An 11804-nucleotide genomic window follows, 5' to 3' on the forward strand; every position below is an offset into this window, starting at 1 on the left:
CAGGAGGGGCCCACTGACAAGAGCTCCCTGGAGTGGCTCCTCCCCTTCAGCCTCACAACCTGCCGGTTCACCTGCCTCTCGCTGTGGCCCAGGCAACGGTGAAGGTGAGCAGCAGGAGCAGGAGATGCTGCGGCCCGCTTGCTCCCTGGCTCAAGGCCTGTCAAGCAAGCAAGTGGCGGCCATGAGGAGGAGGAGGAGGAGCAAGAGCGGCTGGTGACCATGGCAGGGAGAAGGGAGACTCCCTGGGGAAGGGGCCCCATTGACAGTGCCTTGCCCAAGGGCCCTCCAGAACCTGGAGCCAGCACAGGCCTATTGCCTGTTTTGGAGTTGCTTGGCCTGAACACTCACACTAGAACAAACCACTCAGTGTGGAAGCACCTTGGAGAGCTCCTTTGGAGTTCTGGCTGGTTCTGACTGAAACCCGGAATGGATTCACAGCCTCACCCAAACCGGAGCCACAGGCCTCCACTGTCAAACGGGGAGCCGTCTCAGTCCCACTGAGTTCTGTAGGGCTTGCTGGCACGTCAATGTGCATAATTCTGCAGTCTTTAGAGACTTTGCAGACAAAAGTTTGGCTGGCTGCCCCAACTCAATACAAGGACGTAAGCCTCCCTCCTTTCTGCAGCCCCGCACACCACGCTTCTGTCTCTCTCCCCCCTGGCCCCCCACCCGGAGTTTTTCTTGCCCTTAAACTTCCCCCTCTGACTTTTCCTTTGGACCATTCTAGAGAGCTAGTGTGTCGTAGCGATAGTGTCAGACTAGGCCGGGTGGGGTGGGGAGACCGAGGTTCAAATCCCCACTCTGCCATGATCCTTGCTGGGTAACCTATGGGCCAGTTCCTCTCTCTCAGCCTAGCCTACCTTACAGGGTTGTTGTGAGGATAAAATGAGGAGGGGGAAACCATGCTCCTTCAGCGCCTTACGGGAAGGGCAGGTTCTACATGTAAAAATAAAAATGCATAAATACATTCTTGCTCCTCTTTTTCCTCTCAAGCCCCTATCACCACCACATCCCCCCTGAGCCCCCTCCCCTTCTTCTCCCCCACCCCCGGCTTTCCTAGGCCTGTTTGCCAGCCATGCCCTTTTCTTGCATCAAAGCAGCTGAGCTGAAGGTAACAGGAGGCTCTTCCTCCCAAGTCTCTTTGTTCGTTCCCCTCTGGCATGAACCAGCCACAGCTGCTCGAGCATTCGTCTCCTCCAACCTGGTCCCCTCCACGACATTTTGAACTACAGCTCCCATCAGCACCCACTCAGCAGGGCCAATGTTCAGGGATGATGGGAGTTGTAGTCCAAAAGCACCTGGGGGACACCAGGTTGGAGAAGGCTGCTCTGGAAACTTTGGGATCCTTTAACTTCACAGCACACGTCCACATCCCCTGCCATCCCACCTAGAAAATCAGTTGTTTTTTCATATCCCAGGAACGCATGTCTAGCTTTCTGTGCCATACAAGATGTGGTCATTTTCAAGGTTTGCCCTCCTAATGTAAGAGCGGCCCAGTGCCAAAGCAAGGGAGCAAAGTGTTGCACGCTTCTCTCAGCCATGGCAAATTCTAGCTGAGCCTTTAACAGGGTCATATTTCTTGGGGCTGAGAGAGGAGTGCTGCAGAATGTTGATCTGTGTCATCGTCGTGATGGTGATCATTTCCGTTTATTGACAGCTATAGCATGTAGCTGATTTTATGAAGGGTCTGGTGTGCAGAAACAAGCACACAGCAGGTAGGACGGGATTCACAGTAACCCTAAGTAAGGTCAGTGCCCAAACAGCTTCTTTAAAATGGCTCCAGGAATTTAGAACTGTGTCCTTCACTCTTTGGCGAAATTCAGGATGGTCTCTTTTCGAGGTCTCAGACTGAATCCAAACAAGAATATTTAAGAGCTGACTGTGATATGGGGAACATTATTGCTTGGGGCATGTACAGTCTTTCTTTCTTTCTTTCTTTCTTTCTTTCTTTCTTTCTTTGAAATCACCCACTTTCATCTTTCTGCGCCAAAACATTTTTCTGATTTATGTATTGCTTCCAAATCTTTGATCCAACATGACACCAGAGCAAAACAAATAAATATGTACACCGTCAGAAACAAAGGTTCAGTCATAGAATCATAGAGTTAGAAGGTTCCTCAAAGGTCATCTAGTCTGACCCCCTGCTGATATAGGGAATCCACTGCTATGGCATCTCTGACAGGCAGCCCTCCAGGTTCTGCTTAAAAACTTCTAATGAAGGAGAATCCACCATGTTCCGATGCACTCTGTTCTACTGTCAAACAGCTTATACCATCAGGAAATTCTTCCAAAGGTTTAGTTGACGTCTCCTTTCTTGCCATTTGAACCTGTTGGTTCAGGTCCTACCCTCTGGAGCAGCCTTCTACAAGCTGATGCCCCCCAGATGTGTTAGACTGCAACTCCCCGCATCCCCTGGCTGGCTGTAGTCCAACACATCTGGAGGGCATCAGATTAAGGAAGGCTCCTCTAGAGCAAAGAGAACAAATTTGCTCCATCTTCTATGTGACGCCCCTTCAAATATTGAGGATGGTTATCATACCATCTTTGAATCATGTCTTTTCCTGGCTAAACAGACCCGATTCCTTCAACCGTCATCGCATAGGACTTAGACCCTCACTATCTGTCACCCTCCTCTGTTCACATTCCAGTTAATCAATATCCTTTTAAAGCTGCAATTTCCAGAACTGGAAGTCTGATCGAAGCAGAATATAGAGCGGTACCATTACTTCTCATGATCTGGGCATTATGCTACCTTCGATTTTCTGGAGAGAGGAAATACTGTCTATATCCCACTTCAAACTAGGAAAACATACTTTTGTTGACCTTTTAAGGTGTTGACCTTTACAATGGGACCAGAGCATCTAAAGGCACATCTCCTGCTGCATGTATCTGCTCAGACCCTTAGGTCATCCTCAGAGGACCTCCTGCAGGTGCCCCTGCCAAAGGAAGCTAGACAGGTGGATACAAGAGACAGGGCCTTCTCAGTGGTGGCACCCCACTTTTGGAATGAACTCCCCAAAGAGGTTTGCCTGGCACCTACATTGTTATCTTTTCAATGCCAGGCAGAGACCTTTCTTTTCTCCCAGGCATTTTTGAGACCTAGTTCTCTCCTGTGCTGTTTATTGCTTTGCATTATATTGTATTTTATTCTTTCAAATATTTGCACCATATTTTATATTTTTAACTGTTATGTGGCATGTTAGTTTTTAACTGCTTGAAATCCACCCAGAGAACATTAGTTATTGGGTAGATTAGAAATGGAATAAATAAATAAATACATTTCCTTCCCAGCCTGTGGGTTGGGTTGACCTGGCCATTTCTATCAAGGGGAGGCAACCTAGTGTTTTCCAGACAATAACTCCCATATTCCCTGACCGTTGGCCATCCTGGTTGGGGCTTAAGGGAGTTGGAGTCCAAAACACCAAGTTGCCTTACCCCAATGGACGAGGTGAGATTCTGCTGTCTTGACCACATGTTAATTAGCATTCATTGTTAGCGGCTTAGGTCTCGCCCAAACCCTCTGAAAGTGATGCCTCCAGCTGTACAATTTTACAGGGGTGCAGAAGCAAGAACACAGCAGATAGTGCCAGATTCACAGTGACATCAGTCTCGAAGCAAGGTCAGCACCAAAGCAGCTTCTAACAGACAGCTCCAGAAGTGTAGAAGTAAATCTGTCCAGGAGATCTCACAGCCCCTAAAACCACTGGACGTAGAGCCAGGGGCGCAGAACCTCTTTCAACCTGAGGGCTGAATTCCATTTCAGAGAAGCTCTTGGGGGCTGCATTCCAGTGGTGGGTGGGGCCAAAGGCAAAAGGGGCAGAGCCCAAAATACCAGCATACTTGAGCTTAAAGCACTTGCTGCCTTAGGAGAGGCATCTCAACTTTTTGAGAATGGGGCAAAAACTGCACAAAAGCTGGGAAAACACCAAATGATCAGTGGTTGGGGGAGAGGGAGTGGGGAGAGGGGTGGGGCCTTCTGAAGCAACCAACCAGCCACTCAAGGCCATTCTCTCTCCTTGAGCTTCCCCCACTGGAGACTGCCAAAGGAACTAATGGAATGGCTCCAAAGCACAGCACCACCCCTTTAAATTTCCTGCAACCTCGCTTGATGGGTGGGACTCTGCAGTCACCTGACTCTGTTTAGGGTATATAAAGGCCGCGCTGCTCTATGGGCCTTGTCAGAGTGACATCTGCCTTCATTAGGCGCTCTCCCTGGTCCTGAGAGAACAACTTGTTCAGTCGTTCAGTTGTGTCCGACTCTTCATGACCCCATGGACCATAGCATGCCAGGCCTTCCTTCATCCTCCTTCACGCTGCTGGATGACTCCTGTTCAAGGTTAGATCCCTGCTCCCCCAGGCCTTGATTAAAGCAAGAATAGGACTGTATCCAAATCCTGAAGGGGGAAAAAATAGCTAAAAGGAAGCTCTGAATAATAGGATGACATAAATAGTTCCATTAATATTCTACTGCCAGCCCAAGGGGTCGAGATGGAAGAAGAGTATTAAATGCGAAGATGGCCACAAAGCCACTGGCACACCTCTGGATGAAATAGGCAGCGTATTCAATCACAGGAGCAGAGAGTTCAGAAGCTAATAGAGGGCCTGGTGTGTGGGAACAGCCCCTTGCATGCTCTCCCTGCCCCCCCCCCCCAGTCAATCTCAAAAGAATAAGGACCACACCTAGAGAGCAAGACAGAATGCGTCTTCACCCAAGATGCTTAGAGAGCCTCTTCAGGTGACTCAAGCAAGTAAGCCAAGCTGCGTGCTCCTGGGGCCGTGCCAGGAACATGCGCAGCCATTGCCACCAGCCACTCCTGCCACGCATCCTCTTTCTCCTCATGGCTCCCACTTGCTTGGCTGACAGGCAGAGAGCTGGTGCGCAAGTCTGCAGCGGCATATGCTCCTCCTTCTCACCACTGCCGTTGCCTGGGCCAGAGTGAAAGGCCGGCGGCCAAGCAGGTTGCAATGGTGCAGAGGAGGAGCAAGTCCACGAAGGTCTAGTTATCGGGCCCCTGCTGGGGTGTGGGCCCTTGGCAGGTGCCCAACCATGCCTACCTCTGATGCTGGCCCTGTCCTGGGAAAAAGACCAGGAAGCCCCAGTCTGGGGGGAAAGTTCTTTCTCAATACGAAATATGGTAAAGGCGTAACCGAAACCAACCCCTCCCCATTCCCGTCCCCAGCTCGCCTCCACCGAGCGCACGTGGATCCAGCTCTCACTTGAAATGATTGAGGTTCCTTGCCTGGCAAGACATGGAGCCTCTGGTTCGAGTCTAGCCTCTGCCACAAACTCATTAGGTGGCCTTTGGTAAGCCACACTGTCTCAGCGTCATTTACACCATCTGTAATATAGGGGTAATAGTACCGATCTACCTTAGCTGTTGTTGAAATGCTATATTTGAATATTTTTGGACAGTAAAGCAAGTCACTATGTAAAAGCTTTTAAAATGATGGATATTATGATCTTCTCCCTTTTCTATTCTGTTCTCATGAGACTCGTCCAAGTTTGCATTCTCTCACCCCATCTGTATGTGATCCTACTATTGTTTGTGCTCAGTTCCTAGAGTCTCTGTGTGCAAATCTGGTGACTCATTCAAGAGGTACGAGCTTTTTGTACTATAGTGGTCTGGACAGAAATCTCTCATTCATTATTCCTGGACATTGTCTGTCTCTTCTCCTTCATCCCACCCTCACAGCACAAACAAGTAAAAAATTTAACAATCCAGTGAATTTATGCCCTTGCATTTATTCATTGCAAGTTTCATCTGCCACTTTCTTTGGAGAGAAATGATGCCTGTTTCCTTGTCTCACAGCTCATTTATTTTATGATCTTGTCCCGGTACCTCATGTTGTTGGGAGGGTTTTTTTTAGGGGTGGTGGTGGTTCTGTTTTGTGGGTTGTTTGCTTTGCAAACTACATCTAATTTACTGGTGTGTGCATATACAGGGGCTGCTGTACATGGTCAGCGTTTACTAGGGGAGAGAGGAAATCCAAGCACTGGTCCGGTTGGAGGAATTTTAAACTCTGGCCTAAATGGTCTTACAGGATCCCCTCTTCAGATGGCAATGTGTATTACTTCAGTTACTTCAAAATGTATTAGTAGTGCTGTGTTTTGCCTCCCCCCCCCCGAGTGGGGCCTCGAAATCTGCCCCCAAATTCTCCCCTGTTGGTACCACTGAATCCAAACATAATTCCCGGAGGAAGAAGTGAGGAAAATGGACAAAGACTTGTAATAAGCTTTACACAGAATTCTTCTTCAGTCACAGACAATATTTCTGTCCTATATATATACCCACACACCTCTGTGTGTATGTGTCTGTCTTTTGTACCCCACTTTTTTTCCAGCATTTTAGCCCCACAACAGCCCTGCAAAGTAGGGAAGTCTGAGAGTGACGTGCCTCAAAAGGACACCCTGCCAGCTTTTGGTAGCTAAGCCGGGAATGGAACCTGGGTTTCCCAGAAGAAAACCGAAGCACTGTCCGGCGCTGGCAGCGTTACAACAACAGATGTTGGCATCCAGGCTATTGTTAATCTGGTCAAAATTGTCTGTTTAAAGGAACAGAAGGGTTGAATAGGGACTTAGTTTGTAATCCTGTTAACAATCTGGCCTCAATGGAGGGATCAGGTCTTTTACACAGAGACACACACACACACACACACACACACGCATGCACACACATAGCACAAAATTACAATGATAGATGCAGGGGGGGTCCCCCCTCCAAATAGATCTTTTCCCCTCCCAGGCTATTTACTCCTTTACCAAATCCTAATCCCCTCCTTTCACCTTAGCCCTGTCCATCACAATGGATTACAACCCACACCCCGTTCCCATACTTCTTTCCAGGCCCTTGGCACATTCTTGCAATTAAATCCACAAAGCGGCTAGGGCCCCAAAAGGCCATTGCTCACACAGCTGTCATTGGCGGAGGGGAAATCCTGTGCCAGCTCTTCTCCCTACCCCAGTCTTGTTGAGAAAAGATGCCTTTCCTAATCGCCACAAGGCGATCTCGATTCACCACAGGCGAGAGGTGATGGACAAGCCCCAGGGCCTAGGCCCCTTGTTGGCAGAACAAATGCCTTCGCTGGAGGGATCGCAGCAGGAGGAGATGCGTCCCCTGACTGACAAGAGGCAGACTCTGGAAGGGTGCGAGGACCTGGCAGAGGTTGGCGGGAGCCCGTTTTTAATCAGTGGTGTCCATCTGGAGCGAGGGCTATGGTGCCAGTTCCCAGCCCAGAGCCCAGAGCACCAGCTAGGGCTCTCACTGGCCTCTCCAAAGCAATTAACCATGATTAAGAGCATCAGCCTTCCCCTGCTCATGCCTAAATGGCTCCTGTCAACCCCACTTAGCCAGAGCCTCACTCAAGGGCTCTTTACCGGAGTTGCTTCTTCTTTTTCCCTCTGCAAAAGAGGTTTTGCAGCTGGGCTGAGCACCACAGGGGTGAGTTGGGGGCAGCCTGGGTCCAGCGCAAGGACCGCCGGATTTGCTGCAGGACTGCTGGGAGACTTTTGCAAGTGGAGCTTGCAGGATTAGAACCAGGGGCGTCCCTAGGTCTGGGTCATGGGGCCATCAATTAATGGCCTGTGTCATGGGGCTGAATCAATTTTCCTGCAGCCTAGATCTATTCTGTAGAGCCCTGGTGTGAATGGGCGGGTTCCTGCCCCCCCCCGCCCCCCATCAGCTTATTTGCCATGCAGGGGGTGATTTTCAAGGGGGATTGCCACTGGGGAGGGAGGAAAGGGTTAATTGTCCCCTCCCCACATCCTGCGACACACCCTCCCCCCCAAACCTCCCCCTGCCTGGCTATTAAGCAGGGGGGTGGGTGGGAAACCCTTTCCACCTTGGTCTGGGATGATCCAGGGCAGGGTGCAAATCAACTGAAAAATGCAATTTATTTGAGCTTACTTACATGAGAAATTAATTGACTGGCTTTGCCTGCTGTGAAATTTCAGTAAAAACCTAGTCATGCGTTCTAAATTTGCAAATATAGATCCTAATTAGCCCATGTAGATTTTACACCCCAAATCTATCTAGACCCCAAATCTTTTAAGTGTTTGAGAGTGCCCCTGATTAGAACATATGAAGAGCTGTCCTGCTGCATCAGACCAAAATTCCATCCAATTCAGTATCCTGTTTCCAGGGTAGAGTGCTACTGGAAATGGAGGTTCCATTTAACTTTTTTGGCCAACAGCCACTGAACTAGCCTTCTTAAAGTCACCTAATCTTTTTGTTGGCTTGTTTTTTAGGCTGTCATCCCTTTCTTAGGGAAGCAAATGCCATATGTTAATTACATGTCCCCTAATGAAGTGCTTTCTTTTTGACAGTTTTGCCCCTACTGCCAATGAATTTCAGAAAGTAACCCCAGAATTCTTCTATTAAATAGATACATTGTAAGAGAGCCAGTGTGGTGTAGTGGTTAGAGTGATGGACTGGGATTCAAGAGACTGGGGTTCAAGGCTCCACCCGGCATGAAACTCACTGGGTGTCTTTGGGCCAGTCCTCACCTAACTCACGGGGTTGTTGTGAGGATAAAATGGAGAGCAGGAGCATCATGTAAACCGCCTTGGGCTCCTTGCAAGAGAGAGAAAAAAAGGCAGGATATAAATGTAATTTTATATATGCCCACTATCAATGACACAGTTTATTTGTACAAGACACAATCACCCCTCCCTCTCTATCCTTGTCATTTGCAGATAAGGGGATCCCTTCTTCCACATTTGGATCATGCACACAGTAGGATTTTATGCATGTTTCAGCGTAAATAGCACATGCATTTGGATCAGTGCACACGCACACGGAGCGAGAGAGCTGGGTTAGCGCCCTGAGATGGATTTCAGAGATTAACAGACACCGGATTCAATTATATACACACTTGAGTCTGTTTCTCTCTCATGCACATGCACATGCATTTGCGTGCGCACACACATGGTTTAAATTCTGCTATACACAACTGTACCTCACTTTGGCACAGATATAGGATGGGAGCATTCCGCATCTCTCTCTCTCTCTCTCTCTCACACACACACACACACACACACACACACTTCTCCAAGGCTGACCAGATGCGAGAGGAGACAGGGTTGCTATGCCTTTAATAAGAGTTGTATAGAAGAGGAGTGAATTCCCCCCAGCTTTTTCTACAAGGTGGAGAAAAGCTGCACCGCTCAGGATCCCCTCTTCTATAGAACAACGTCCTTCCTTCTCTGTTTAGTCAGACCTTTGTTGCTTATCAGAGCGGTTACCCAAAAGAAGAAAGGGGTGGGGGGAAGAACTGTCCCATACATGCACGCACACACACACACTTACACTTATAAATAACATATTTACAAAGGGCCTTTCAGTGTGTCAAATAAGCATGCTTACACACACACACACACACACACACACACACCTCTTTGCTCTGCAGGGCTGAGTGTCTCCCACAACTGCTAGCCCTTGTGTGAGCAGATCTTCCATCTCTTCTAAACCTTTCTCTCTCTTGCAGACACAGTCACAAAGTTGGCTTGCTCTCTCTCCTCCTTTCTCTCTTTCTCCATCACTCTTTCCGATGTACAGTTGAATCTCGCTGGGAAAACACACCAAGAACTCAGACCTTTGCACAAGGAAGATGAGATGCGTGGGTCAATCGCGCACACGCGCGCGCGCGCGCGCGCACACACACACACACACACACACACCAGTGGGATTACACGGTGACAGCACGAAGCTTGCCTGTCTGTCTCTCCCCCCCCCCCATACATTACACAATTAAGCGTCTGTCTGTCTCACTCGCTTTGGGTCCACACACTCTCCCATGCCAATAGTCTCACTCGCTTTGGGTCCACACACTCTCCCATGCCAATAGTCTCTTCAGTCCATAATCCCTGATGCCTTGCTATCCCTCCTGCACATCCAAGCCCTACAATCTGCCCAGAGGCTGCCAAGGTATCCCTTGGAGAGGAGAGGGGAACAAAAAAAAGTAACCCACCTCCAGACCTTCTCGCTCCCAAGCCCCAGCATCTTCCTCTCACCTTACTCATGGCGCTTGCCGGGCTGGTACCCAGGGTATTGCTCCAGCGAAGATGCTCTGGTCCTCTGTCTCTTGCTCGCTCTCATTCGCACACTGGTTCCCCCACACACCTCTCTCTCTCTCTCACTCTCTCTCTCTCACTCTCTATCTTCAGCTCACTGGCAGATATAGCATATTGCTAGACTCAGAAATCCCCGGCACTTTGAGTGGCAGGTGCAGGCAGCCAATGGGAGTGACCCATAGCTTCTGCTGCATTCGCAAAACTGGGTTAACACAGTGGGGCTTGGTGGTAGTAAACAGAAGGGTATGTGTGTGTGTGCGAGGGGGGCAGGCAAATGGTGCCTAGTTGATTCCCCCCCCCCCCCCTGGAGTATCCCAGCTAGATTTCTTTCCCCGTCCTCCTCACCCAGCCTTTGGTTTTCTTCTGCTTCTTTCTGAAATCCAGTGCTTGGTGATTGCAAAGCAACACCTTTGAGAATGGCTTTGTTTCATGCATTAAAAAGCTGCAGTCCTGTCCCCGCGTCCCTGGGCTTCCCCTGTGTGCATCCAGAGTAGCTCAGCAACAGAGCAGCTGCTTGGCATGCAGAAAGTCCCAGGTTCGATCCCCAGCATCTCCTGGTAGAGCTGGGGAAAATCCTCTGTCTGAAACCTTGGAGAGCCTTGGACAATACCCAACTAGATGTGACTTGGTATAAGGCAATCAGCCCATTGTTCAGAACAATAAGGACTGGAACCTTTTTTTTTCTTTCTTTTTTTTAGAGGAAGGACCATAGCTCAGGGATAAAACACATCCTTTGCTTGCAAAAGCTCACAGGTTTGACCCCTGGCGTCTCCAGGTACAGTTAGAAAATAATTCTGCCTGAAATCCTGGAGAGCCACTGCCAACCAGTGTCAACAATACTGGGCTAGATGGACCCAGGGCTAGGGGTGTGTGAGAAATTCGTTCCAGTTCATTTTTTATCAGTATTTACCCAGCAGCTTCGGGACCATATGTGGACTTGGATGCAATCTGCAGTCAAAGTCCGTACATTTCTGAGCACGCAAGGAGATTCACAGACACCCCCCCCCCTTGCATTCAACAGCATGCATACGTCTGAAAAGGGTGCATGAAAAAATGCATACTTTTGAAAAAGGGACACAAATATGCTTTAATCCGTGGGAGAAGAATGCATACCTTTCAAAGATGCGCACAATTGATGTGTACATTTGGAAAAATACACAAAGATGGTTTGGGCTTCAGCTCCTGTCTGTCCCTGCCAGCCTGGCCAACAGGGAGGAATGCTGGGAGTAGGTCCCAAACAGCTGGAGGGCACAGGTTAGGGGAAAGCCAGTGGAGGCTGGTGGCTCTGATTCCGGTGGGGCTGTGGATCTATTCTGGGTTTCAGTCAGAACCAGCCAGAATGATAAAGGATCTATCCATGGTGCTGACCCCATTTGGGGGATAGGGATCAGCATCTTGGATAGCCCTTTTAGAGTTCTGGCTTGTTCTGACTAAAACCTTGAATGGATGCATAGCCCCACCAGAATTGGAGCCACCAGCCTCCACTGGGGAAAGCTGACCGAAGGGAACACGCACACGCACACACACTTTGACTCCATATTCGTTAATTCAGACCCAATGTATTACTGTAATTTTTAATTAATTTTTTATTATGATTTTTAACAAAACAACAACAAAATAACAAAACCAACATAATTAAAAATATAACAACATATTCTAAGATCCTCAGTTTCAAATATTACAATATTCTAGGGAGAAAAAAAGAGACAAAGAATAGATTAGACGTAAACTTCAG

General features: G+C 48.7%; 1 protein-coding gene across 1 annotated transcript in view; it reads right to left on the minus strand.

Moving 5' to 3' along the window:
* PCP4L1 (Purkinje cell protein 4 like 1) overlaps nt 1–10149 on the minus strand; it is a 33318-nt gene extending 23169 nt beyond the window's left edge. Inside the window, exon 1 of the mRNA XM_084823635.1 lies at nt 10010–10149. Within this exon, the coding sequence (XP_084679761.1) occupies nt 10010–10018 (9 nt within the window). The 5' untranslated portion in view covers nt 10019–10149. The remainder of the gene's footprint in view (nt 1–10009) is intronic.
* Nucleotides 10150–11804: the final 1655 nt, after the last annotated feature.

This window comes from Heloderma suspectum, chromosome 17 (assembly GCF_057233095.1).
Source record: "Heloderma suspectum isolate Gila_16-S chromosome 17, 16-S_ref, whole genome shotgun sequence".
NCBI lineage: Eukaryota > Metazoa > Chordata > Lepidosauria > Squamata > Helodermatidae > Heloderma > Heloderma suspectum.